General features: G+C 46.1%; 1 protein-coding gene across 1 annotated transcript; it reads right to left on the reverse strand.

The window, feature by feature from the left end:
• Window positions 1–21971: 21971 nt before the first annotated feature.
• LOC101799912 (D(1)-like dopamine receptor) lies at window positions 21972–24429 on the reverse strand. The gene has a single exon (XM_027460504.3). It carries the CDS (start codon window positions 23851–23853, stop codon window positions 22483–22485), a length of 1371 nt encoding a protein of 456 aa, XP_027316305.1. The 5' UTR covers window positions 23854–24429; the 3' UTR covers window positions 21972–22482.
• Window positions 24430–24802: the final 373 nt, after the last annotated feature.

Consider the following 24802-nt stretch of genomic DNA (forward strand, 5'->3'; position numbering starts at 1 on the left):
AGACACTGAGGTATTTGTTTTTATGGTCTCATGAATGGACGATGAACAGTGAATTCAAACTGTTTGCCACCTCTACTGAGAAGCCAAAGGAAAGAAAACATTTTTGATTGTGTACAATATGGGACACCACTGATTATTTTTTTTTCCATGAAAGCTTGTGAAGAGTTTGAGCCCCCAAAATTCAAAATCCAGAAGCTAAAAACTCAACTGATCCATTATTTTTAAAGATAGCTCACTATGTTCATTGACAGACAGATCTATTATCCTGACAGGTTCAGCTGGCAACACCCTTGTAATGATAACACAACCTGCAGCTGCATGTGGGGAAGGTGCCCTCTCGTTAATGATGCCTGGAACCACCTGCCCCTGGGGGTGGAGAGTTTATCAAGCCTGTAGGGGGGAGGTGGCCAGGGTTTGCTCTTTGCAGCCTGATTAGGCTGGTCCTTCTTGCTGCAGGTACTGGGTGGCTATGGAGTGCTGAAGAGGGAAGGATGAGATGACAGGAGGAGCCATCCAAGCAGGGAATTGGATGATTGGTGATGGACTCCTACAGTTGCAATGGGAAAGCAGAGGTAAGGCTGGCTGCAGAGTGGAAGCCTGGGTAGGTTTGGGTGTCTGAATTAGATTGGGGGATGTGTGTTTGTGTGTGACAAGCATGTGATGAAGCTGTTACAGGGCTAGAAAGGAACAGAATCACTTAGAGATTAAGATCTTGGCTATAGTTTCTTCCTGTGTTTCCTTGGCTTAAGTGATGGTGTCAACTGTCACCTTACCATGGGAGAGGATGAAAACACTGTGTTAGGAAGTAAAGAGCCACAGTTTCCCCCTTAAAACAAATCTGAGGCTCAGACTGGTTTTCTAGCCTTTACTGTCTCTAATACCTAAAGTACAAAAGCTCAGTGACTGTTGCCATTCAACTCTGGGCATTGATGTTATTAACCACAGTAGATGCAATGAATGTAGTCTCCTGAGTTGTTACAATTTCATTATTTGATGAGGCTGCAGGAAAGACTTTGTGCTCCACTTCTGCAGAGTAGCGGGAATAATGTTGTGAAACTCTGAGCCAGGGATCCTCTTCTTTCTCCTCCCTCTAGTGTTACTTGTTCAGAATTCCTAGTTGGGTTTTTGTAAAAGTAGTGTGATGTGGATAAGCAGATCAGTTGCCATGGTGTTCCACCTTTGCATCTGACAGTGTAAAACCCAAGCTCTAAAGGCACTGCACAAAACTGTTGTGCCAATGCCATGGAGGTAAAACAAAGCTGTGTGTTAATGGAAGATACCATGTGCTGCTATGGCAAGCAGCCTGTTATATGGCTGTTTCTGTGTTATGCACATGAAGGAAAAGTGAGTTGTAACAAAAAAAAAAAAAAACTTTGTGCATGTCATGCATTGACAGTCAACCTTTTGCATAGTCCTGCTGAGCATTCAAGCTACTTGCTGTAAAGGAGAATGCCTCGGCACCATGAGCTGTGTACAACTGCCTGGTCCTATTGTGAAAGCAATGGGGCAGATCCTTTTTGCCTCTCTATGTCCTTCTCACAGCCATCCCTGAAACCACGTAGCCTGCAAGTGATCCCAGTTATGGGCAGGCACTTTGGGCTGTGTAGGACCACAGATGCCTAAATGCCTGGGGGGATAGTCTGAGGGCTGGTTTGCAGAGCAGGGTGTGCTGGTTGCTGCTCTCCTGAAGTGTTCACCCATGTTGTGACCACAATCAAGTAGATCTGTGGCTCTTGGTATTTTGAAGCAGATCTGGGGACTGCAAATTTGGGATTCATCACTAATACTGCTGCTATGTTAAACATGGAGGTTAACGGTGTAAGAGGGCTAAAGGACAGACTGCTGAGACACATGTGCTTACAGAGCCACTACTTAAGCAGTTCTGTTTTGGTCCTTTTCTTAGCATCCTACCCTTTCCATGTGGCTTTCTTCAAGTAAGGTAAGTTGTAGATTGGGTTAGATGTTACATGAAGTGGCCATGTTTAGGACAAGTAAAAAGTAGCTGTCCTTGAATAACCTTTTTTGAATATTCTGTAGTAGACTGTAAAATATAATTTCAAAACCAATATTAAATATCTTTAGGTAGTATTTCATCAATCTCGAGTTTAATTGAATGCTTGTGTTGTGAATTTACATCAAGGTAAGTGTTACGTGCTATCTTCCCAGTTTTTGAGCACCTGAGTTGTGAAGGCTGTAAGTCAGAAACTGCTTCTCTTGTCAGGGTTAAGTTCCATTTAAAATTGTTAAAATTCTGTCTTAGCTCATATCATGTCTGTAGATTCCTGTGCTCACCTGGGAGGTAGAATAACTTTGTCCTCAGAAAACTTGTCAGTGAACATCAAATTTTTACAACACATTGTCATTTCCCCTGTACGAAAAAGTCAAACTCTATAATCCAGCATGGTAAATAATGCTGCCATACAAATATAAATATATATATATATATGTATATATGCGCGCCTAAACACTCATCTGTAATGCTAGTTTTGACAGAAGTGTGTTTTCCTGAGGCAAAGAGCTGGTCACAGTGACTGCTAGCCTTGTAAAAAAAAAAAAAAAAAAAAAATGCTGGCTGCTACTTCCAACCCAGGCACTGTCCTAGGAGATATTTTAGGTTGGAAGGTGCTTCTTGAGGTGACTGCTCCTTTGAGCATTGTTTGAAGGGGACTGGGTTTTATTTTTGGTACTGCACAGTGTGCTTCATCCACAGCTTGTTTGTGTGCCTGCTAGGGACTTGATGTTTGATCATGGGTGAGCAGACCATGAGTGCTCACCTGCTGCTGGGATATTGCTCCTCTATGCTTGGTCTGCTGATGCACTCTGTCCAAAATCTATTTCAAAGCAATCCCTATTTCAAAACACTGCAATGCAGAAGCAATGTGAGAACAGCATTTCCCTCTAAGTGGGAATGTTGCTTTGGCCGTAGCTCATTAGCTAGGTAAAGTATTCATTTTCAAGACAGTTTCTGTGAAACTCATCTGCTTCTCAGTCTCTTCACAGCTGTTTCCTCACCTAACCCTCACCATTCATGTTAACATTTGCTCTTTGCCTTCATCTACTCTGTGGAAACAGGATTGGGTTAACTTAACTTGTGAAATTTGTGTAAGAGAGGAAGCTTTCCTAGGACTACTTACTGTCTTTATTTTGGTTTAAATATCTAGTTTTCTAGTTGGTCAGTTTCAGTGCAACTTTACCCTGTTACAGAAATTGTTCTGTGGGGAGGGAACAGCTGTTCCGGTGGCAATTTAATTCGGGAAACATTGATGTCCTAAGCTACAAGGATGGTCTCTGGCTGCCCTCACCTCCTCAGGCGCTTGGCTGGCAGGTGCCCCTCAGCACCAGCAGGCTCTGCAGGGCTCCAGGGAGAAAAGAGGCGAGCTTCGAGAGTGGTACGAAAAAGTCAGCATTTTATTAGGGGAGGGGGGGGAAAAAAAAGGCCAAAGGGAGAGAGGTGGCCTCAGACAAGTGCGGGCGGCAGCTCAGCCCTGCCAGAAGCCGACGAAGAAGCTGCAGAGCGAGTGCCACCGCTGGGCGCAGTAGGTCTCCACCAGGCGCTCGGGGGGCTCGGCGGAGGCTGGGGGCGGCGGCGTGGGGCCGGGGTCGTGGCCGGGGCTGGGCAGCAGCAGCCGCAGCTGAGCCTCGGGGGGCGCCCGGCCGGGGCCGCATTGGCGAGGGCCGAGCGGGGCGCCCTCGGCGCAGGGCCGGCGGCGGCGGCGCAGGTGGGCTATGACCTGCCGCCAGTAGCGGCGGCTGCGGGCGCCGTAGGCGGGGCAGCGGCGGGGCTCCCCCCGGTACACGCAGCTCCGCGCCGCCCCGCCGCCCGCCGGCGGCCGGCAGCTAAGGCGCAGCTCGCTGGCCCCCGCCGCCCAGCGCAGCTCCCACTGGCAGCGGTGCCGCTCCGGCGTGGAGAAGCGCCCCGTCTGCGCCGCCTCGCCCGGGCCGCCGCCCGCCGCCCCCAGTGCGACCAGCAGGGCCAACGGGGCCAGCAGCGCCAGGGGCCGCCGCATCTCCTCGGCGCCGCGGGAGCCTCCTCCGGTGCCTGTGGGAAGGCAAAGCCGGCTCCGCACGAAGCCGCCGCTGCCCCATTCCCTCCCTCCCTCCTTCCCCGGGTTTCCCCGCTGCTCCCCCCCTCCCCTTAGTCCCCCGCCGCAACTCACGGTGTGCGGCCGGCTGCCTGCAGGTGCCCGGCCCCGGCGTGTGCGGCGGCGGGGCCGGCCCGGGGCTTATCAACGGCCGGGGGCTGCCCCCACCGACGCCCCTCCCCGGTGTGGGGCACAGCGCTGGGTGTTCCTCACCCCGGCCGCACCCCGCGGGGCGCTCCGTGCCCTGACGGCACCGGAGGGAGGGAGGAAGGGGGGGGGTCCTTGGCATCCCCCCGCCTTGTTCGGGGAAGCCGCAGACGGGGCTGGCCCCGGGGGGAGCGGGGGAACCGGCCCGATACTGGTGGCTCTGTCGGCAGCCTCGCTCCGGAAAGGGGCTTCTGTTTTCTCCTTTGGAGTTCATGGGGTTAGAATCGGGGTAAAGAGAAAAGGGTTCTCACTTCAGAAGGTAGATACCGGTGTGGGTAATTTTGGGGTGGTGGCTTTTTCTTTAAGGTGGAGGCAGGATTCCAATGGGGGCATGAACCTAGAGCTTGGTGTTAGCGCATGCTTAGGGATGCAAGATCAGCCACCGCTTTTAGAAACCTCTGGTTGGAATTAAGCTCTTAACGTCCCCACGTGCTTAGGTTTCTGAGTGATGTACCCTTCGCATCTGCTCCAAACTCCGATTTCCCATTCCGACCCTCTCCCTAGGATCAGGACGAGCCCGCATCCCGCTGTCGGCAAAGAGCTGGGCCCTGCTCGGCACCGCGCGTTGGGGATGCTCCTTGTCTAAGCTCCGGGCTGCCCGAGCTCCGGGCTGCCAGCTCGTGAAAGGATCACTACTGGCTGCGCATAGACCCACGCATCCCTGCGTATGTCGGCGTGGCGATATGTCGCGCCGCGACAGCACCGCGGCTGTCCCGGAGCAGGCGGGTTTACGCGGAGCCCGGCCCCGTCCCGGCTGTGCCCGCCGCCCCCGACGGCTCCTGCGGCCCGAGGGGGACACCCAGCGGCTCGGCTCCGCTCGGCACCCGTTGTTGGCAGAGCAGAAAGCTGAAACGTGTTGCGGTAATGAAGACTGCCTGGGTGTGGGACGCCTGCTTTCGGCTTTATTCCTGTCACCTCTCCTTTACGGTGACTTTTTTAAACATCCCCCACGGTTACAGCAGGTATCTTTTGGAGAGACGTCTGTGACTGCAGCCACAATGGAGTGGGTGCTTGGTTGGATGAGAGGCAGAGTGTCATGAGAAGGAAATAGAGCCTGGGCAACAAGCCATAGGAGAGGTTTTGTGACCAAGAATCTGAAGTAGAAACAGGTACCTCCTTCTGTCCTGGAGTTAAGTATTTAACTACTTCTCACGGACAAGGCTGAGCTGACTGTTAGCTGTGTGTGGCTCTCCAGCTGGAATGCTGGATCGTGTAAATCCCTGTCATGGGTACTGTGGACTTCCTATGGCTGCAGGAGGGATCTTGGCATCTAACATAGGGATGTGGAAGCACCATAATGAAGTGCATTGTGACTTGTAAGACCCTCTGCGGCTCCAGTGAGCATAAGAGACATCATGTGCCTTAGCTTATTAGTCCACCAAACCCTGGTGTTGCATTCAGATTAAGGTCTGGCCACCTGTAATCACTATATACTATTTCACCGAGCATCTTGTCCACTTCCTGCGTTCTTGTACACATTTGTGCAATGTGAAATGGAGTTGCCTGTTTAAGGTCACTTAAGGCAGGTTCTCTTAGGCTTATCACATTTGGAGGGAGATGTTACTGTATTTTAATGAATGTTTTACTGGTGCATTTTTTTCAGAAAAGTGGGTAGTATAAAGAATAGTGATGATTCATCAACCTAAATATACAATATTAACAGAGCTGTATTTAACCTACTTGTCTGAACTATCAGTTTTTAATATTTATTTTTTTTACTACTGGCTCAAGAGAATAAAATAATATTTAATGTGGTAACAAACATTGGCTACAATGAGGTAGAATGGTCTTCTCAAATACCCGGTTCTGTTCAGGGCAAGCCCAGCTCTGCATAGTATAAAAGATAAGAAATGGTAGCTGAACAGCCACAAAGAGACAGATTCTGGGAATTCTTCATGAAGAAACTGAGGAATGTGGTGTTGCCCCCAGTTCATTTGCCTGAACAAAGGTGTTCCATGTTTTTATCATCTTTTGTCTCTCACTCCCTGCAGGTCTTCTCATAATCTCATCTGAGTCATTCATCTGGAGTTTTCCAATGCTTTGTTTTTTCAAACAGTTCAGGAAATATTTGTGGTTTCTTGTTCTTCGTAGTGCTTCCATTGCTGCAGAGCAGTTGGTTTGTTCTCTGCATCCTATATGTTCCCTCCTTGCTTTGACATTCTCCTCAGACTTTGTTGTACTTCTGATAAGAGAGATAACTACATTGCAGTTTTTCAAAGCATGTGATTTTTCTCATTATAGCCTTACCCATTTCATTTTTTTAATCTGCCTTTGAGGATGCTTCTTTTTCGGTTATATGAAAGTGAAGGTTATCATGCTTACTGTAAGCCTTCCTCTCCAAAAAAAGTGAAGTCTTTTTGTTTGTTTTTTAAATGTATGTGTCCTACCTTCATTCTTCATTCCACAGTTAGCGGACTGACACATGCATTGGCAACGCCCCTTGTTGAACTCAATATGAGGTCTGCTAAAATACCTCTACTGCTCCAGGCTTTCAGCTGATCAAAAATTGAAGTCGTGAAAGGGTGAGCTTCAGCTTTGCCTTCTCCATTATTTAAGTTGGTTCAAAGTAAATCATTCTGCCCTCTAATAGTGAAGGAAGTCACAGAAGTAATTGATTTCTAGTACTGCTTAACAGAGGGCTTCATTAGAATGCCAAAAAAAAAAAAGTGCATTTTTTTCAAAGAATTTATATCTGGTCATTCTTGTATTCATTTAAAGAAGCAGAAAATGCACTCGTTGTAGCAACATACAGATAGACACTGTAAGTCAAGAACCCATACAAGTGCTATAGAATAAAAATTAGTTGCCTTCTTAAATTTAGCAGTTTATTTTGGGGAAAAAAAAAATCTGAATGTTTCTAGAAATATCAAGTGGCTTTTCTATCTTAAATACATCTGGAGACTGTTTCTTTGGCATCTTTCACAGTATGTTGGAGATGTGCTATGAAAAAAAATAATTATTTTCATCATTTAAATTAGAAGAATTCAAGAATAAAAGGGGGGGGGGGCGAAGAGCTAAAATGATGCAGGACATCATGGATAACGTTCTCTGTCATCACAGTAGAGTACAACAGCTGAAACTGGAGTAAGACTTTTGGTTTATTCAGAGCTTAATCCTTTTACTGAACTGCCAACAACCTGAAGGCTGGAGACTGGTTTTCCATGATGTGAGCTGATTTGAAGGCTATTACAAGGAAGAGTAAACATTAAGAGATAATTATGAAAGAAAACCCCATCTTCTAGATACATGACTTCTGCCTTTCTCACCTCAAAAAAACAAACAAACAAAAAACAAACACCCAACCACCTCGACTGTAGAATGGTGTGGTTTTACCTAAAGAACTGAAGCAGTGGGAGAATGCTGGTATATTATGCGCTAGCAAAAAATGGAGTTGGCCCTGTACTATAAATTAGTGATTTTTATGGAGCAGGAATACACAGGCTATAGAAGTCCATGTCAACTGCTCTTGTATTACAAAATTAAAACAGTTCAATAGTGTTTAATAGAACTATAATATGAATAAGAATTAAAAAAAAAAAAAACACTAACAAGGAAACATCAAGGAAAGACGTGTTTAAAAGGAGAAGAACCCACTGCACACTGCTCAGCTGTTTTTATATGTTCTTGCTGGTGTATTTGCCTTGATGCTATATTGGCCACTGTTTCTGAAAAGGTATATTCCAGTTTGATACAAATGTGCGTCCTGTTTACTAAGTGTTTGCTTTAAGAATAGTTTATAAAATATTTTTCCTTGATTCTGGAGTAATATGCCACAAAGAGTCTTTTTCTTCATTATGACACCTGGTATCCCTTGCCCAGAGTGTGCCTTCTGGCTCTGAAATCTTGTAGCCTAAGCCAGAATGCAATGCTGGTGAGGAAAAACTGTTTTGCTGAAGCCCTGCTACAATGAGCATTTCCTGAAATGCCTATATTTTTTTGGAGGTCCACCTAGCTATGCAGAATATTTTTTTTTGAACTATTGCTGTGGGTGTAAAAGGCTTAATAGTGGGAGCTGTTGTAATGGAGGGCTTTCTGGGTTATGATAGCACAGCTGTTCTCTCTTTTAAGCTCATAAAAAGCTTTAGACTGAAGGCTGGCAGCACACCAAGGAGACATTATCAGTCTGATACTACTGTAATTTGTAGCTTGGAAGCACAGGGTAATGGACTACATGATGTGCTTGCTTAGAGTGAAAATATGGTTATTAATTACCATTATCAATTTATTAGCACAATTGAGCTTGACAGCACTAATATTCTACTATTAATCCGAAATATAAGAGACAAATATCTAATTATTGGTTTGCTGTCTTGAACCCCAGCTCTGTTAGCTATCTGCCTCCCTCCGTTAACAAATGCATACCAAGAACATTTTCCATGATAACGCCTCTGGTGACTATATTACTGATTCAGTCATTAGTAAACTCCCTGTGCTTTCTTATTTTATGCATTTATTCAAATTACTTTGTAAAACTGATAGTTCTTTGCACTTTGATTTTTATTTCCCAAAATCTACATGTAATATTAGAGAGACTTTTAAGATTGATCATCAAATAAAGGATAAATCCAGCTGTGCATAGGTAGTAATTACCTTGTCATATTTTTTCAGTATGATTTCTAACTGATTAATTCAGCTTTATCAACAGCAAAAATGTCAATAGGTGTGCAAAACTGGATTACATTGTCCCATGTTTATAACCTGCATCACTGTTTTTCCCTTCAGGTAGTCAGTCTTGGGAGTTTCTCATCCTGAAGTAGGTATCTTCGCTTCATTCAATAAATTGCTCTAGACACCATTTGATTGCTTGTCCTAGATCTCTCCTGACAACTGACCTACAAGTAAATACCTCTTTATTATAGACGTAGAACACAAATCAAGATGAATCCTTCTCTTAGTGATCTCCAAAGTCTTTGTATCAAACCCTTGAGTGTCATCTGTGTGTTGCTTAGATCTCGTAAAGGTGAATTCAGATGGGCATGACTCAATCTGTGTCAAGGTGCTACCTAGCTAATGGGTAGTGTCACTTCTGGGTTTCCCATTTCTGCAAATAACTATGCCTTTAATCTGATGTGGCTTCTAGTGAGAACTATAAAATTCCTGATGCACCACTAGGAATCAATGTATGCACCACCTAGTTAGTCCTCAGACTGGTCACACTTGGAATGAAGTAAAATCCTGGGAGTTACCTACTTTGCCAGAAGCCTAGGATACCACGAGAGCAATTTCTCAGATGTGTGAGAGCTTCATCTCTGGGTACTGCATTTAAACTAGTAGTGCTTCAGTGATGTTGGCTGAGACTGTCAGCCAACTCAGCTACTCAGCTGGTAGCAGCTGAGAATATGGTTCATGCTGGAAGAAAATGGCGAGTCCTTAAAGTGCCATTTGAAAAGGCTAGGTGATTTGTTATTCTTTTTAAAGATTTTCAAGTATAACTTGTCTGCTGACTGGATGACATGCAAGTCCCAGCATAAAAAATAACACTTTTATAGTTGGTTTTCAAACAGAAGGTGAGTATGAAATTCCTTCTCCAAGTGTTTGTGTAAGTAAAGCTTGGATGTCCTGGGAAAAAGAATACAAAAAGGGAAAAACTGTTCAGGAAGCAAACTTATTCACAGGTAGCATGTCATTCTCTCACAAGTAATGTGGTACTGCAACTGCCAATGGGCAAGTCAAATATTTCAGTGGTAAAATCAAGCTTCTTTTCCTTTAAAGAAAAACTTTACTAAATAGTACTGACATTTTTTATCCCTGCTGTGGAAAGGCCCTTTGGGAACAGAAATGTTGCAACCCCTTTAGTGTTTCTTAAGCCAGACTGACTTTTCAATTCTCACCATATTTTCCAAGCTAAAGTCAGAAACAAAATCAAAGTGCAGCTGTCACCTTTCTTAGAGTGAAGAGATGATATTAAATATAAGTGTGATTAACATCCAGTAAAAACAAAGTTGAAGAAAATGCCAGAGCCGAGCCTGGGAGTGCCTGTGTTCTGGTAAAAATGAAGTCAAGTGATCCACCATGGCACCTGTATGGTTTAAAATTAGATAATGATAGTCAAAGGCATCTTGCTTGAATGCTAGATAATCACCTCATTAATCATTCAGATGGTGTACTTTCATTCATTATCCCTTGCTTGAATCGTTATGAAAGTTATTTTTTTTGTGGAAGAGAAGATCATAGAATCATAGAATATCCTGAGTTGGAAGGGACCCTTAAGGATCATCAAGTCCAACTCTTGACACCGCACAGGTCTACCCAAGTTCAGACCATGTGACTAAGTGCACAGTCCAATCTCTTCTTAAATTCAGTCAGGCTCGGTGCAGTGACCACTTCCCTGGGGAGCCTGTTCCAGTGTGCAACCACTCTCTCTGTGAAGAACCCCTTCCTGATGTCCAGCCTAAACTTCCCCTGCCTCAGCTTAACTCCATTCCCGCGGGTCCTGTCGCTGGTGTTAATGGAGAAAAGGTCTCCTGCCTCTCGACACCCCCTTACGAGGAAGTTGTAGACTGCGATGAGGTCTCCCCTCAGCCTCCTCTTCTCCAGGCTGAACAGGCCCAGTGCCCTCAGCCGTTCCTCGTACGTCTTCCCCTCCAGGCCTTTCACCATCTTCGTAGCCCTCCTCTGGACACTCTCCAACAGTTTCATGTCCTTTTTATACTGTGGTGCCCAGAACTGCACACAGTACTCGAGGTGAGGCCGCACCAGCGCAGAGTAGAGCGAGACAATCACCTCCCTCGACCTACTAGCGATGCCGTGCTTGATGCACCCCAGGACACGGTTGGCCCTCCTGGCTGCCAGGGCACACTGCCGGCTCATATTCAACTTGTTGTCTACCACGGCCCCCAGATCCCTCTCTTCTAGGCGGCTCTCCAGCGTCTCATCGCCCAGTCTGTACGTGCAGCCAGGGTTTCCCCGTCCCAGGTGCAGGACCCGGCACTTGCTCTTATTGAACTTCATGCGGTTGGCGATCGCCCAGCTCTCCAACCTATCCAGATCCCTCTGCAAGGCCTTTCCACCCTCATTCGAGTCCACAACTCCTCCAAGTTTGGTGTCATCAGCAAACTTGCTCAAAATACCTTCTATTCCTACATCCAGATCGTTTATAAAAATATTGAAAAGTACCGGCCCTAAAATGGAGCCTTGAGGGACCCCACTAGTGACCGCCCGCCAGCCTGACGCAGCGCCATTCACCATAACCCTTTGGGCCCTGCCCGTTAGCCAATTGCTCACCCATCGTATGATGTTTTTATTTAGCTGTATGCTGGACATTTTGTCCAGTAGGATCCTATGGGAAACCGTGTCAAAAGCCTTGCTGAAGTCCAAAAAAATCACATCAGCTGGTTTCCCTTGGTCTACCATACGGGTGATCTTATCATAAAAGGAAATCAGGTTAGTTAGGCAGGACCTACCCTTCACAAACCCATGCTGGCTGGGACCAATGACTGCTTTGTCCCCCAGGTGCGCCTCAATACGTTCGAGAACCATCTTCTCCATGATTTTACCAGGCACTGATGTGAGACTGACAGGCCTGTAATTGCTAGGGTCTTCTTTCTGACCCTTCTTGAAAATCGGCACAACAGATATAAAAGTAAATCTGGATCTTTCTATAAAACATATGTTTAGAAGAAAATTTAATGTCTATTAGGAAAGCTCTGGAAGTCTTTCCATCTGTGCCAAATGGCAGAAATACGCTGCTTGAAACTGTGGAAGCCATTCTTTCCCTGCCTGCAGACACCAGTCAGGACACAGAAGTGCTTGTCAGATCCATGGGCACATCCCAGCCCCAGCTGCTGTACCAGTCCCATCTACCAGCTCAGGAGTACGAGCATTTACTGGTCTGAGGTAGTCTGGCTGCAGCACCAAGGCAGATGCATTTAAAAACATTAATTTAAAAATATTTTGGAAAATTATTTTTGAGAAATGGCAAACAGCAGAATGCAACAAGAAAAGGGTGAAGGATGAAGAACCAGTTAATATTATTTGCCTGCACTGTGAGCGTTTCTGCAATTTCCCTATCCAGAAGACTCATCAAAAGCTATTAATGTGGAATAGACAGAGCTGAAGCAAAGTTTCTGTACTCTTCAGATTTTTATCTTTTATTACAATGTTTTCACTTAATTGCCTTCGCTTATACCAAAGCAAAATGATTTAATCATATATATAATTTAAGCTTCCCTGTTGTGAAAGCTCTACCTCTGTATATTGCAATATCTTTGTAACAATGGGGTCTGGTGTATTATAGGCACAGAAATAGATTTTATTGCCTTGTGCAATAATGTGACATATCTTCTAAAGATATGTCGCAAACAAAGCTGTACAGAAGGATAAAATGCTGTCTGTGGGGATGAAATCTGTCATTGTTCTTCCTCAAATAATTTTGAAACAGTGCCAGAGCACAAACACATCGTCCACCAGTGACCTTTGTTGATTTGAAACTTGCTAATCTGAAAGTGCTTACCTAATCTTGAGCCTGGTCTTTAGAACTCACACTGTCAGGATATTTCAATGCCATTGGAAAATAGCGCACATTCTGTGACACCTCCAGTCCCACCCAAATCGTCTCGCCTTTGCTGATCATCTGGAAGAATAGATAGCAGTGAGAAATGAGACACTTCAGAATTGGATCTCTTTCTAGTGAGGTAATAGAGTAGGAAGGGACTTTTTGCTGCAGCAATATAAAGCTTCCAGCTGTAGCTCTGCAAACTTGCAATGTCCTAAATATTTATTTGGTGAATGTTATTTTCTTCTGGTTGTGGGTTTATTCTTTGTGCAGTCTTTCTTATGGAGCATTAAAAGTCATTTATGATTAAAGGCTGTTTTAGCATGAAGACTGGTGATACGTATGAAATGCCAGTTCTTGGGTGTCAGCCCTGAGCTTCCAGGTGTGCAGCTCTCACATACCCCAAATACAGTTCCTGTCTTGGGACTGTTAGCAGACCTTTTCTTGCACAGGCTTTGCTGGAGAGCCAGGATCACTGCTGGCTGCGGAAGCGAATCAGCAAGTATGGCTGCGAGTGACGTGCCCCATGCTGCAGCAAGGTCAGTCTTGTTCTGCAGGAGGGTGCTCATGTCCTGCCTGTGAACTCTTCCACAGCTTTTCCTCTCAGCTCTGACATACATGTGGCATGTGACTTGTGTGTCAAGGAGACTGGCCACCAGGATGTTACCAGTGTTCTTCAGTTTGTTCTTCAGTTGTGTGATTGGTTGCTGAAACCATCGTGATGAGCATTAGGGAGCATCTTCATGGGGAAATTGCTAGGGATCCATTTGCTTGTATGTAGTACATTAGCATATCTTTGTTGACAGCATTTAAACAGTGTGATGCTTTTTTTCTTTCAGCACCTGCTTAAATACAATTCTTATTCACAGGTTTTGGATGGAGGAGTTGTGTTGCAGCCAGAGGATTCAAATTTTAGTGGAATATCTGTAAAAAAAGATGTCAGGGTAACTTTCATTCAAGAACTGGCACAAAACTGTTACAGCATACCTTTTGGGGAGAAGCTGTGAGAAAAGCAAGAAAACAAATCCACCAAAACATTACTAGGAGCTATCACTCATGAAAGGCGATGCAAGCCCTTCTTTGAATTCTTCTTGGGCTATGGATCAGAATGTCTATTGTTTTTTCACTATCTAGCAGTAATTTTACCCCAGAAAGCTAGATATACCTTTTGTTAATCACAGAAGTCATTAGGAATATAGCTTCCTTTACATTGTGGTAGTTTGACATCTGAGCAAATTCAAATGAGTTTAGTTACTGTTCATGGGAAAGTCATCACAAGATTTGAGCCATAAAACAATGCACATAAAACTATGTTCAGTTAGTTCAGATCTAAATATAAAAGGAGTAAGATCATTTTGTGTTCTCGCTGAGGGCAGGCACAAAGATAAACTGAACTGATTTAAAAATATATGAAAATTCGAACTGCAATAGAAATCTCTGAAAATTATCTTTAAAGAGAAAGGGGAACCTAGCAACAGCTTCTGCAGATTTTAAAAATGAAATGCCTTCTCACTACCTAAATTAAAATAAAACTGGCCCAAGATGGATCTTTTTTTTTCTAGTTGAAGATAAACCTGCTGGTTTCAGTGGAGCTATTCATGTGGAGAAATGTGATTTTTTACAATAACACGTTTTCTCCAGTCTCTTTATTCACTTTACACTATGCACTTATAAAGATCCTGCAGACCTGTCCACATTTCATTTAATATTTTATATAGATAATTAGCGGAGAAGATGTGAAATCTGGGTATAGGCCAGATTCACTGGGTTTTCTGTAATGTCTTGAATGATAGTAGTTAGGAAAAACACCTTTTAATGTCTTTTAATGTCTTTGTAACCTGCTATTTCTTTGGTGTAAATTTAAAAGAAATACAATCTTGAGGGGTAGCCACTACCCAGGGGGTATGTCCTGCTGCATGTCTGTTAGCAAAACGAAAAGTGAGAGGATTCAGAAAATTGAGTCAAATTATAACAGTGGGGTTGATGGAGTTGGGGGCTTTGTGGAGGGACTCATGTAACTGTGGCGATGAAACCGGAGTCATCCAGTACACATCAGAGTCCGGGCAGATGGTGCTTAAGACCTGAAAAGCTACTTCAGAATGCCCCCCCCCCCCCCCCAGTTGAGGAAACAGCAGTTTATGAAAAATACAGAATTTTTTTTTCACTTTTCTTTTAACTGAGAAATACTCAACTGATTGAATTGTACTTAATATGGTGTGTGTAGGTGCAGCATCTGAAATCCAACACAGGAGGCATGATTTTGGCAAAAGCAAAACAACAGATGCTTGTGACAAGCAGGTTGTATAACAGATTTCTCTTGCAACCTAGGTCAGCTGTTTTTCACCAAGATTGAGTTTAACTGAAATGGTTAGTATTAGATAAAATATATATTCATATGCAGTTGAGGTATGATCTTGGCTTCCTTTACATTGATATTTTCACTGAATTCAGCATTTGTTAAAGTTACAGCTAATTATAACCTTGTGGACAATAATTGTTTTACTTACACCAACTGTATATAATAGCTACTAAATCAGAGCTATTTCATTTTTTTTAATTGTACATATATTTAGGGGAACATTCTAAAGACACGTGCAATATTTATTCTGTATTCAACTCAGCAAAACAACTGCAATTAAGGAAGAAATAAAAGGAGGAGGGGGAGGGAAGACTAATTTTGGAAAAACAGCTCCTCCAATAGCTTGGAAATACTTCTTGCAATATGTTAAGGCTAATATAACTGTCACAGCCTTCTGTGGAGCACCCTTCATGAAAACATTCAAGTGGAAAAATTGAAAAGCTCATGTAAATGTCAATCTGAATATGTGACTCTACAGTTTTTTGCTGTATGAAGTAGCTGCTTAGACTTTAGATGGTGAAATCATGTCTTATTTTGGTGGTGGTTTCCTTTTGATTTTCTGTTGTCCTGCTTTGCTTGTTATACAACAATGTAGCAATGTGCTGTGGGAAGAGTTAGAGCTGGACACCTGCAATATCTGTGCTTCTGTGTGTATTTGGGAAGGAGAAAGGTGATGGGCGTGGGTTTTAGTCCCTTCTAGCTCCTGGAGCTGGTGTGCATAGAGGCAGTGCTGCAGCTGGAATGTGCTTCTTAGTCAATGATAATCTCAAAGTTCATGCATAAAGCAAAATAGTGCTACAAAAATGAGATGACAGACAAAAGATAAGCTATAAAAACAACACAAATGTAAGCATAATGTCAAGTGTGTGCATGTGTTGTAGTTAATCGTTTAAAAGCATTGCTTTGAAAACAGGAATAAACTTTGTCTCAACATGGTGTTCAAGTGCATCTTTCCTGTGACCTCCTGGTACCACTGCAGAGGTGCTGGGTGTAACTGTGGAGGCACTGGCTTGGTTTTAGAAGCAGCAACCTGATGGCTGCTTACTGAAGCCCATCACCTGGAGCCTCTGCCATGCTGGTTCCCATGGTGTGGGAACCAGCCTTGGTCTTCCCTCAGAAGAGTCCTCTTCATCTCTCTGCGCTTATCTCCTTGCTCTTATCTTGAGCCTTGGGGCTTAAGTTTCCTGTTCCTTGAAGAACATGGTTTCCTTTTTAGCCTGGTTTCAAAGACTCTGCCTCTGTTTACCCCTGTCTTTACCTCTTAAACTCAATAAGCAGTTCAGAGAAATTTGACGGCAGAGAGATCTCAGCTGAATACACATATCTACAGCCACCGAAGTGGGGTACACAGATATTATCTCATATGTGCAATGTGGCAGTGATGGAGGGCTGCAGGGTAGGTGTTTAATTGACCCTAAGGAGTTAGTATTCATCTCAGCTGGGTGACAAAGAAGTAGGAGCTCCCAGGAGGTGGTGTGGGTTAAAGCCCCGCAATGTATACTTTGCTGAACTGGAACATGTTTTGATAACTATGTTTAGACATTGGCTAATAAGAGTGTTCAGATAGGGTATTTGTCAGGTTGGACTGTTTTAACACCAAGGATATTTAAAAGCTATTTTTTAGGTCATTGAGATATTAATGGTATTGTAAATGTGGAACTGCAAGGCAGGGAACTGAACTGCTTTCAGTCAGGAAAATCACTTGTATTACAGTAAGCACATAAAGGAGGATGTATCGATCTGAGTTACAAAAAGATATGCTTGAGGAATAGCTCTGTGCAGATGCCCCTAAAATATCACTTTTGCTATTTGTGATTCACTTTGTCCTGCTAAACCAAGGAAGTTGTGGCCTGGCAATAGACGGCAAAGTCCTGCCGAAGTTTTGCTTCAGAAAGTGTTTCTTTGGAGGGACTGCAGTGATGTAAGTAGGAAGTAATTCTGTTTCTTTATTTCTGCTGAAGTAAACCTTTGGCATTTTATAATAATTTTAATACACTTCATCAGACTTGAGCCTAACAATATTAATTGAATCTTGCCTAACCTAACTTAGCAGCTTGTCTTGTCATGAGAAAAACCGTCAATTAGAACTCACAATCCATCACTAAAACAAAATCCTAGGAACGCAAGTCTAGCTAACTTACTGTTCATAGAGCTACTTGGTCTGTAGTAATGTTAACATTCAGGAGCCTTCCCAGTTTAGGAAAAAATGCACATAATATCAATATTCACATGCTATTAATTCAATAACAGAAGATGCAGCCTGAAGGGCTACGTGGTGTAGCTTTCTTAAGAAGTACCTGCAGTAATATGCTACTTAAAATGACTATGAACAGTTGATAATATGCAATATCTGAAATTTATTACAGCCTTGAGAGTTACACTGCGTTTACTACAACAGTTCTTCCAGTAGTATGATGTTGTAATGTATATCTGTACATCAATACTGACCATTACAAATTGAGTACAAACAAATGTAGTTGCCGAGGCGATCGGCTCCGGGGCAGATGCGTTCTGCAGCGGAGTGGGGGACCGGACAGGCAGAGCTAATTTTTCCAGCACTGAGCCCACTCGAGGGAGCCGCCAGGACCAGCAGCCTTCGCGAGGGAGGTGAACGAGGAGAGAACGAGGCGTAGGCGGAGCCAGCAGCACCCCCACCCTCGCCGTTAAAAAGCTGCCCCGAGGGAATACGAGTGACCAGGAGGGCAGTCAGGGCGAGCAGGAAGGGCAGAACATTCCCCCTGCCCATACGAACACCTCCTCTAACGGCGGTCTACCGCTAGCTCAGCTGCAGCGGTGTACACCAGGCACAGTGCGCTCTCCAGGAAGTCTGTACACACCCAGACCGACTGCCCACATCAGGGAGCGTGAGCGCGAGATAGACTTGTGGAGCAACTCCCTGAGTGGCCTGAAGGACAGGTACCGGGGTGAGACCCCCCCAGATGGGGGGCTCTTCAGAAGGGACAGGCAGCATGGAAGGGGTGGTGGTGTGGCTCTCTGTATCAGAGAGAGTTTTGATGTCGTGGAACTTGAGGCTGGGAATGATAAGGTGGAGTCCCTATGGGTTAGGATCAGCGGGAAGGCCAACAAGGGAAGCATCCTGGTGGGGGTCTGTCATAGACCACCAAACCAGGATGAGGAGACTCATGAGGAATTCTACAGGCAGCTGACAAAAGTTGTGAAATCGTCAGGACTTGTGCTTCCAGGATATATCTGGGAAGTTGAAGTCCCCCACGAGAACAACACAGCCCAGAGAAAGCAGTCTAGGAGGTTTCTGGAGAGCATGGAAGATCGCTTCTTGATGCAGCTGGTTAGTGAGCCTACCAGGGCAGGTGCCCCGCTAGACCTTCTCTTCACAAACAGAGAAGGACTGGTGGGAGATGTGGTGGTTGGAAACTGTCTTGGGCAGAGTGGCCATGAAATGGTAGAGTTCTCCATTCTTGGAGAAGCCAGGAAGGGGACCAGTAAAACTGCTGTATTGGACTTCCGGAGGGCTGACTTTGAACTGTTCAGGACACTGGTTGGCAGAGTCCCTTGGGAGGCGGTTCTGAAGGGCAGAGGAGTCCAGGAAGGCTGGGAGCTCTTCAAGAAGGAAATCTTAATGGCGTGGGAGTGGTCTGTTCCCACATGCCCAAAGACAAGCAAGAGGAAGAGGAATGTCCTGGCTGAACAGAGAATTGTGGCTTGAGCTTAGGAGAAAAAAGAGGGTTTACAATCTTTGGAAAAGAGGGAGGGCCACTCGGGAGGACTATAAGGATGTTGTGAGGCAGTGCAGGGACAAAATTAGAAAGGCCAAAGCTCATCTGGAGCTCAATCTGGGTACTGCTGTCAAAGACAACAAAAATTGTTTTTACAAATACATAAATGCAAAACGGAGGACTAAGGGAAATCTCAGTCAGGCCCAGTCAGCATGTGTTTATGAAAGGCAGGTCCTGCTTGACGAACCTGATCTCCTTCTATGACAAAGTGATGTGCTTGGTGGATGAGGGAAAGGCTGTGGATGTGGTCTACCTTGACTTCAGCAAGGCTTTTGACACCGTTTCCCACAGCGTTCTCCTCAAGAAACTGGCTGCTCATGGCTTGGACTGGCGTACGCTTCATTGGGTTAAAAACTGGCTGGATAGCTGGGCCCAAAGAGTTGTGGTGAATGGAGTCAAATGCAGTTGGAGGCCGGTCACTGCTGGCGTTCCCCAGGGCTCGGTACTGGGGCCGGTCCTCTTTAATATCTTTATCGATGGTCTGGATCAGGGGATCGAGGGCACCCTTAGTAAGTTCACAGATGACACCAAGTTAGGTGCGTGTGTTGATCTGCTGGAGGGTAGGAAGGCTCTGCAGGAGGATCTGGATAGGCTGCACCGATGGGCTGAGGCCAACTGTATGAAGTTCAACAAGGCCAAGTGCCGGGTCCTCCACCTGGGGCGCAATAACCCCAAGCAGAGCTCCAGGCTGGGAGATGAGTGGTTGGAAAGCTGCCAGGCGGAGAAGAACCTGGGAGTATTGGTGGATAGTTGGCTGAATATGAGCCAGAAGTATGCTCAGGTGGCCAAGAAGGCCAACAGCATCCTGGCTTGTATAAGAAGCAGTGTGGCCAGCAGGGCTAGGGAAGTGATTGTCCCCCTGTACTCGGCTCTGGTGAGGCCGCACCTCAAGTACTGTGTTCAGTTTTGGGCCCCTCGCTACAAGAAGGACATTGAGGTGCTTGAAAGAGTCCAGAGAAGGATGACGAAGCTGGTGGGGGGTCTGGAGAACAAGTCCTGCGAGGAGCAGCTGAGGGAGCTGGGCTTGTTCAGCCTGGAGAAAAGAAGGCTCAGGGGCGACCTTATCACTCCTTATAAGTACATTAAAGGAGGCTGTAGTGAAGTGGGGGTTCGTCTGTTCTCTCACGTGCCTGGTGACAGGACGAGGGGGAATGGGCTAAAGTTGCGCCAGGGGAGTTTTAGGTTAGATGTTAGGAAGAACTTCTTTACCAAGAGGGTTGTTAGACACTGGAACAGGCTGCCCAGGATAGTGTTGGAGTCACCATCCCTGGAAGTCTTTAAAAGATGTTTAGATGTTGAACTTTAGTGATATGGTTTAGTGGAGGACTTGTTTGTGTTAGGTCAGAGGTTGGACTCGATGATCTTGAGGTCTCTTCCAACCTAGACAATTCTGTGATTCTATGAAATCTTTCCAGCATCACTTACAAAGAGTGATTTTAAGTTTTCCTTTTAAAAAGTTTCTCTAAGGCCAGATTTTTCCTAAGTCAATATCCATTCATTTTCAAGTACAATCTGACCTCCTGGTAAACTTTAAAATATAGCCACAAGAACTGATACAATTTTTTTCCATTCTAAACACAAATATAGTTTCATGATTCAAAGCTAACGGGGCATTTCTGATTAATCTTAAGAGAAAGTTACTCAAATATATTCACTGCTCATTTTCTGCAGCCCATTTGGTTAAACTTCATTAATATATTTTAATTTTAAATATTTAAATGTTAAATTTTCATCAGTATACGTATTAAGTGCAAGAGTACTTCCTAAGCCAGACAGGCCCCATATCCAGGGCAAACCTTGTGAGTAGGTAAACTTAGGGAGTAGGTGCAAAAAAAACAAAACAACAACAACAACAAAAAAAAACTCATTTGAATAATAATTTATTGTGTGTCCTTGACTGCCAAAGACTGCCTGCCTGCAAGAATAAAGATGTTTCTGGGCAGGGAGAGCTAAGTGAAGGACACAGTGAGCTGAAGCTCTTGCAGCAGGGACAGAAGAGTAGCAGGCACAGACGGAGCTGTGCTTCAACATCGTGTTTTATCAGGTGTGCCAGGACCTCCCCAGGACGGGCTTTAATGAGATGAGAAGTCTTACAGCTCCAGGACATGATTTTGTGGTGTTGGAGGAGATAAAAGATGCTGATGCCCTTAAAATAGAATGTTTTGGTTGTATAAGAAGGAAGAAATATAGCAAGGAAAATGGACGTGTAGAACGTGTCCATGGGCTTAAGAGCTACACACAACTTAAATTCACAGTGGCAGGAGCAAGATCACTAGATGGAGAGTCTGGCTTTTCAGCATGGATCACCCTGCTGAAGACATCAGCAATGTTCCAGATAACTCTTCTAATGTAAGCTTTCCTGATGCCTCTTTCTGGACAGCTGCATCTTCATCTTTCTTAGATGACTCAAGTCATAGATGACAGAAAAATGGGTCAATGATGATTAGTGGAGCATGGTACGAAATGGCCAGCAGCAGAGCTAAGTGATGGACAGAAAAGCAAAGAACAGTGAAGTGCTGCTGTATTCCCTTACCATCTGCTGAGCCCTTTTATGTATTTAGAAATTCAGTTCCACTTGTGGTTTTGTTTCTGTAAGCCATTCACCGCCCACTTGTTCTGCCTCTTGCTGTTCACATTCACAAGTAGTGAATGCATTCAGAGAGGTGACCTGGTCCCTTTCTATTCTACAGACTAGCTTACTTTCTGGAAGGACTGTCTGCCTGAACTAGTAGGACAAAGGTGCGATTGCAGCCATCTCAGTTCCATCTCAGTTGGTAGCAGCTTATATTGCTTTGGATCTGCAGTGTTAGTTCTCAAACCCTGCACTGCTTAGCTACTGCTGTAACTTCAGCCTAATGCAGTAACTCATCTAACAACTGAACGTGAGGAACCTAGGTCAATATCAGTAAGCGCTGATACCAAAGTTAGACACCTGAAACTGTTTGCTTCATAAAAGCATCTTGATTTTTTCTAGGGTTTTGAGCAGTCTTTAGACTCAGCATAAGATGATGTTTTTATTGAGCAATTTTCAGAGTTTAAACACAGATTTGATATGTAAATACAGACATCCAGCTTCAAAGTAAACACAGAAATAAAACCAAACAACTTTCAGTCCTATATGATGTGAAACCATGGGGGGAGGGGGAGAGCTGCTTTTAGAAATGCAGCTAAATCTAAGTTTAAATCTAAGTTTTCTCAGTAAATTTATGTTATGGAGCCTCATCAGCTGTTTTTATTTTGATCTAATTTTGATCAAAATCTCAATTATCTCACAATTCTTAATAAAATTCTTAATAAATATCACAGGTTTGATTGAGGAGTAGGGCAAACAACTGTATAGAAAATGCCTGCCTACTATTAAAAATGGTAAGGGGTGAAGGTAGGAGTGGAAAGAGGTTAATATGTGGTTGCTATACGCTTGTGGAATGGAATCGATATGCCTGTCACCCCTCTGGGGTAAGAACATCAGGTTCCCATCCTCCTGGCATGGTATTTGTTTGCTGGGGGATGGATGTACCTTACATGGAGGCAGAGTGAATTCCTCCTGTGGGAATTCACTGCATGGGTGAAACATACAGCTGCTTATCATCCCTCTGGAATGGGATGACAGGGTCCCTCACATCCACCAAGCCCTGTAAAGGGGGTAATAGTTTCCAGAGACAGCTCTGCCCCACAATCCAATCGCAAAATAGTTGGCACATGATGGCACTTTGGGCTGCTGCCAGGGGCAGCCTTTGTCTGAGGAGTCCCAGGCCTCTTCTCTGCAGGCAGCTCCTCACTGCTGTCCTCCCCCTGGAGGCTTACAGCATGGGGCACAGGCTGCACCCAGGCAGTGACGGCAGCGGGTGGCACTGACGATGAGGCGGCTCCTTCCTTCTGGCAGGTGGTGTCCTGGTGATAGGAAACCAGCTCATTGCTGAAGTTGACCCTCTCCACAGTGGACTTACGTGTGTCACAGCAGAAGCACCTGCAGCCCAGCAGGTTGCTGAAAGCCCGCCTGAAGTCTGCATTGAAAGCGTAGATGACTGGGTTCACCGAGGAGTTGGCCCAGCCAAACCACACGAAGATGTTGAAGGTGGTTTGGCCAACGCAGGCTGACTGCCCTTCCCGGTCGCTCTCCGGCTGGCAGAAAGGCAGCAGGCAGTTGAGCAGGAAGAAGGGCAGCCAGCAGCAAACGAAGACTCCCATTATGATAGAGAGGGTCTGCAGCACCTTGGTCTCCTTGCGCAGGGAGCTCCGCAGAGCGGAGGTGGGCTCCTTGCCATGGGCTGGCCACTGCCCCCCTGCTCGCTCGAGGGTGGAGATGCGGCGGATCTGGGCCTGGGCGATCCGGTAGATCCTGGTGTAGGTGATGATCATGATGGCCACAGGGATGTAAAAGCTGACGAGGGAGGAGGTGATGGCGTAAGTGCGGTTCAGGCTGACCTCACAGCGCGGTGTCCCAGGCGGCTGGGAGCCCGGCTGCCTCCTGTCCTTGGCTTTGTGCCAGTGTAGCTGCACAGGGACGAAGGAGATGAGGACGGAGAGGGCCCAGGCCGCAGCTATCATGGCGCAGGCGAGGCGCTGCGTCATCCGCCGCTCATAGCGAAAGGGGCTGGCGATGGCCCAGTACCGGTCCAGGCTGATGATGCAGAGGTGGAGGATGGAGGCGGTGGAGCACATGATGTCAAAAGCCACCCAGGTGTCGCAGAAGCGGCTGCCGAAGAGCCAGGAGCCGCCGGCCACCTCGGTGACCGCCTTCCAGGGCATAACCAGGACGGCCACGCACAGGTCGGAGACGGCCAGCGACAGCACGAACCAGTTGGTGACCTTGGCGCGGAGGTGGCGGAACCGCAGCACGGCCAGGCACACCAGCGCGTTGCCCGCCAGCGTGCCCAGCACCAGGGCGCCCAGCAGGCAGCCGCCCAGGGCCCGCAGCGCCCGCGGGCCACCCCCCGCCGCCGCCGCGCTCGCCATGGGGGGCGCTCCGCCGCCCGGGGGGGCATCGCCGGCCGCCCCCCGGCCCGGGCTACTCACCGCGGCACGGCACGGCCCCGCCGGGGGAACGGGGCGCTGCTCAGGGCCGGCGCCGGGCTCCCGGCGGCCGCCTGGCGCTGAAGGGGAGCCGCCGCTTCCCGCCCGCCGCCATGGGCGGGACGAGTGGCAACTTTCGGCCTCCGCCTGCCGGCGCCGTGCGGCCGCCCCCAGCCCGAGGGAGCCGGGGGACGGTTCCGCAGCGCCGTCGGAGCACGGGGGTGAGGGAGAGGAGGGGAGACGATCCGCGCTGCCCCGCCGCCTGCCCTCGGGCACAGCCAGCGGACGGTGGCGTCGTGCCCACCCGTGCCCGCGGTGCCATCGCGCCTAGCAGGAGCCGTGCGAGCCGCCGCTTCGCAGCGTCCTGCCGGGTCGTTGCTGCTGCTGCCGCTGCTGGTTTTGTTTCAGACTGAAACCCTGCGGAAAGACACCCGGGCACGGGAACCTCGGACATCGCTGGTTTGGATCTGCTCAGTCCTGGCTGCTCAGCCGCAGGCACCCAGGACCGGCACCTAGATATTTCAGCCCAAGGCGTTTTCGGGTCTACTTCAACTGCCTTCAGCTCGCTTTTACAACTATATATGTGCTGTCATGTAAACGTGTCTTGTGTACGTTCACAGCCTACTTCAGAGAAAGTATCCTAATGGAAATAGGCTGTAATCCTTTATTGTGGAAGAATTTATTGAGATAGAAATACGGTAATCCTGTTATGAGAATAAAAAGAGATTGCGGTGTGAATTGAAAAGATCAACTCATGTAATTACTTAACATGATAATCTTTTGAGATTTGCTTTTTTTTTTTTTTGCTTTTTTTTTTTCTTTTGCCTCCAAATTAAAACTGCTTCATCCTCTCGTGTCAATAAGAATAATTTCCAAGCCAGAAAGCATCTGA

This window comes from Anas platyrhynchos, chromosome 6, assembly GCF_047663525.1.
Source record: "Anas platyrhynchos isolate ZD024472 breed Pekin duck chromosome 6, IASCAAS_PekinDuck_T2T, whole genome shotgun sequence".
NCBI lineage: Eukaryota > Metazoa > Chordata > Aves > Anseriformes > Anatidae > Anas > Anas platyrhynchos.

Excerpts from the sequence above, each read along its gene's own strand:
- LOC101799912 (XM_027460504.3), bottom strand. The coding sequence starts at position 23,853 with ATGGCGAGCGCGGCGGCGGCGGGGGGTGGCCCGCGGGCGCTGCGGGCC.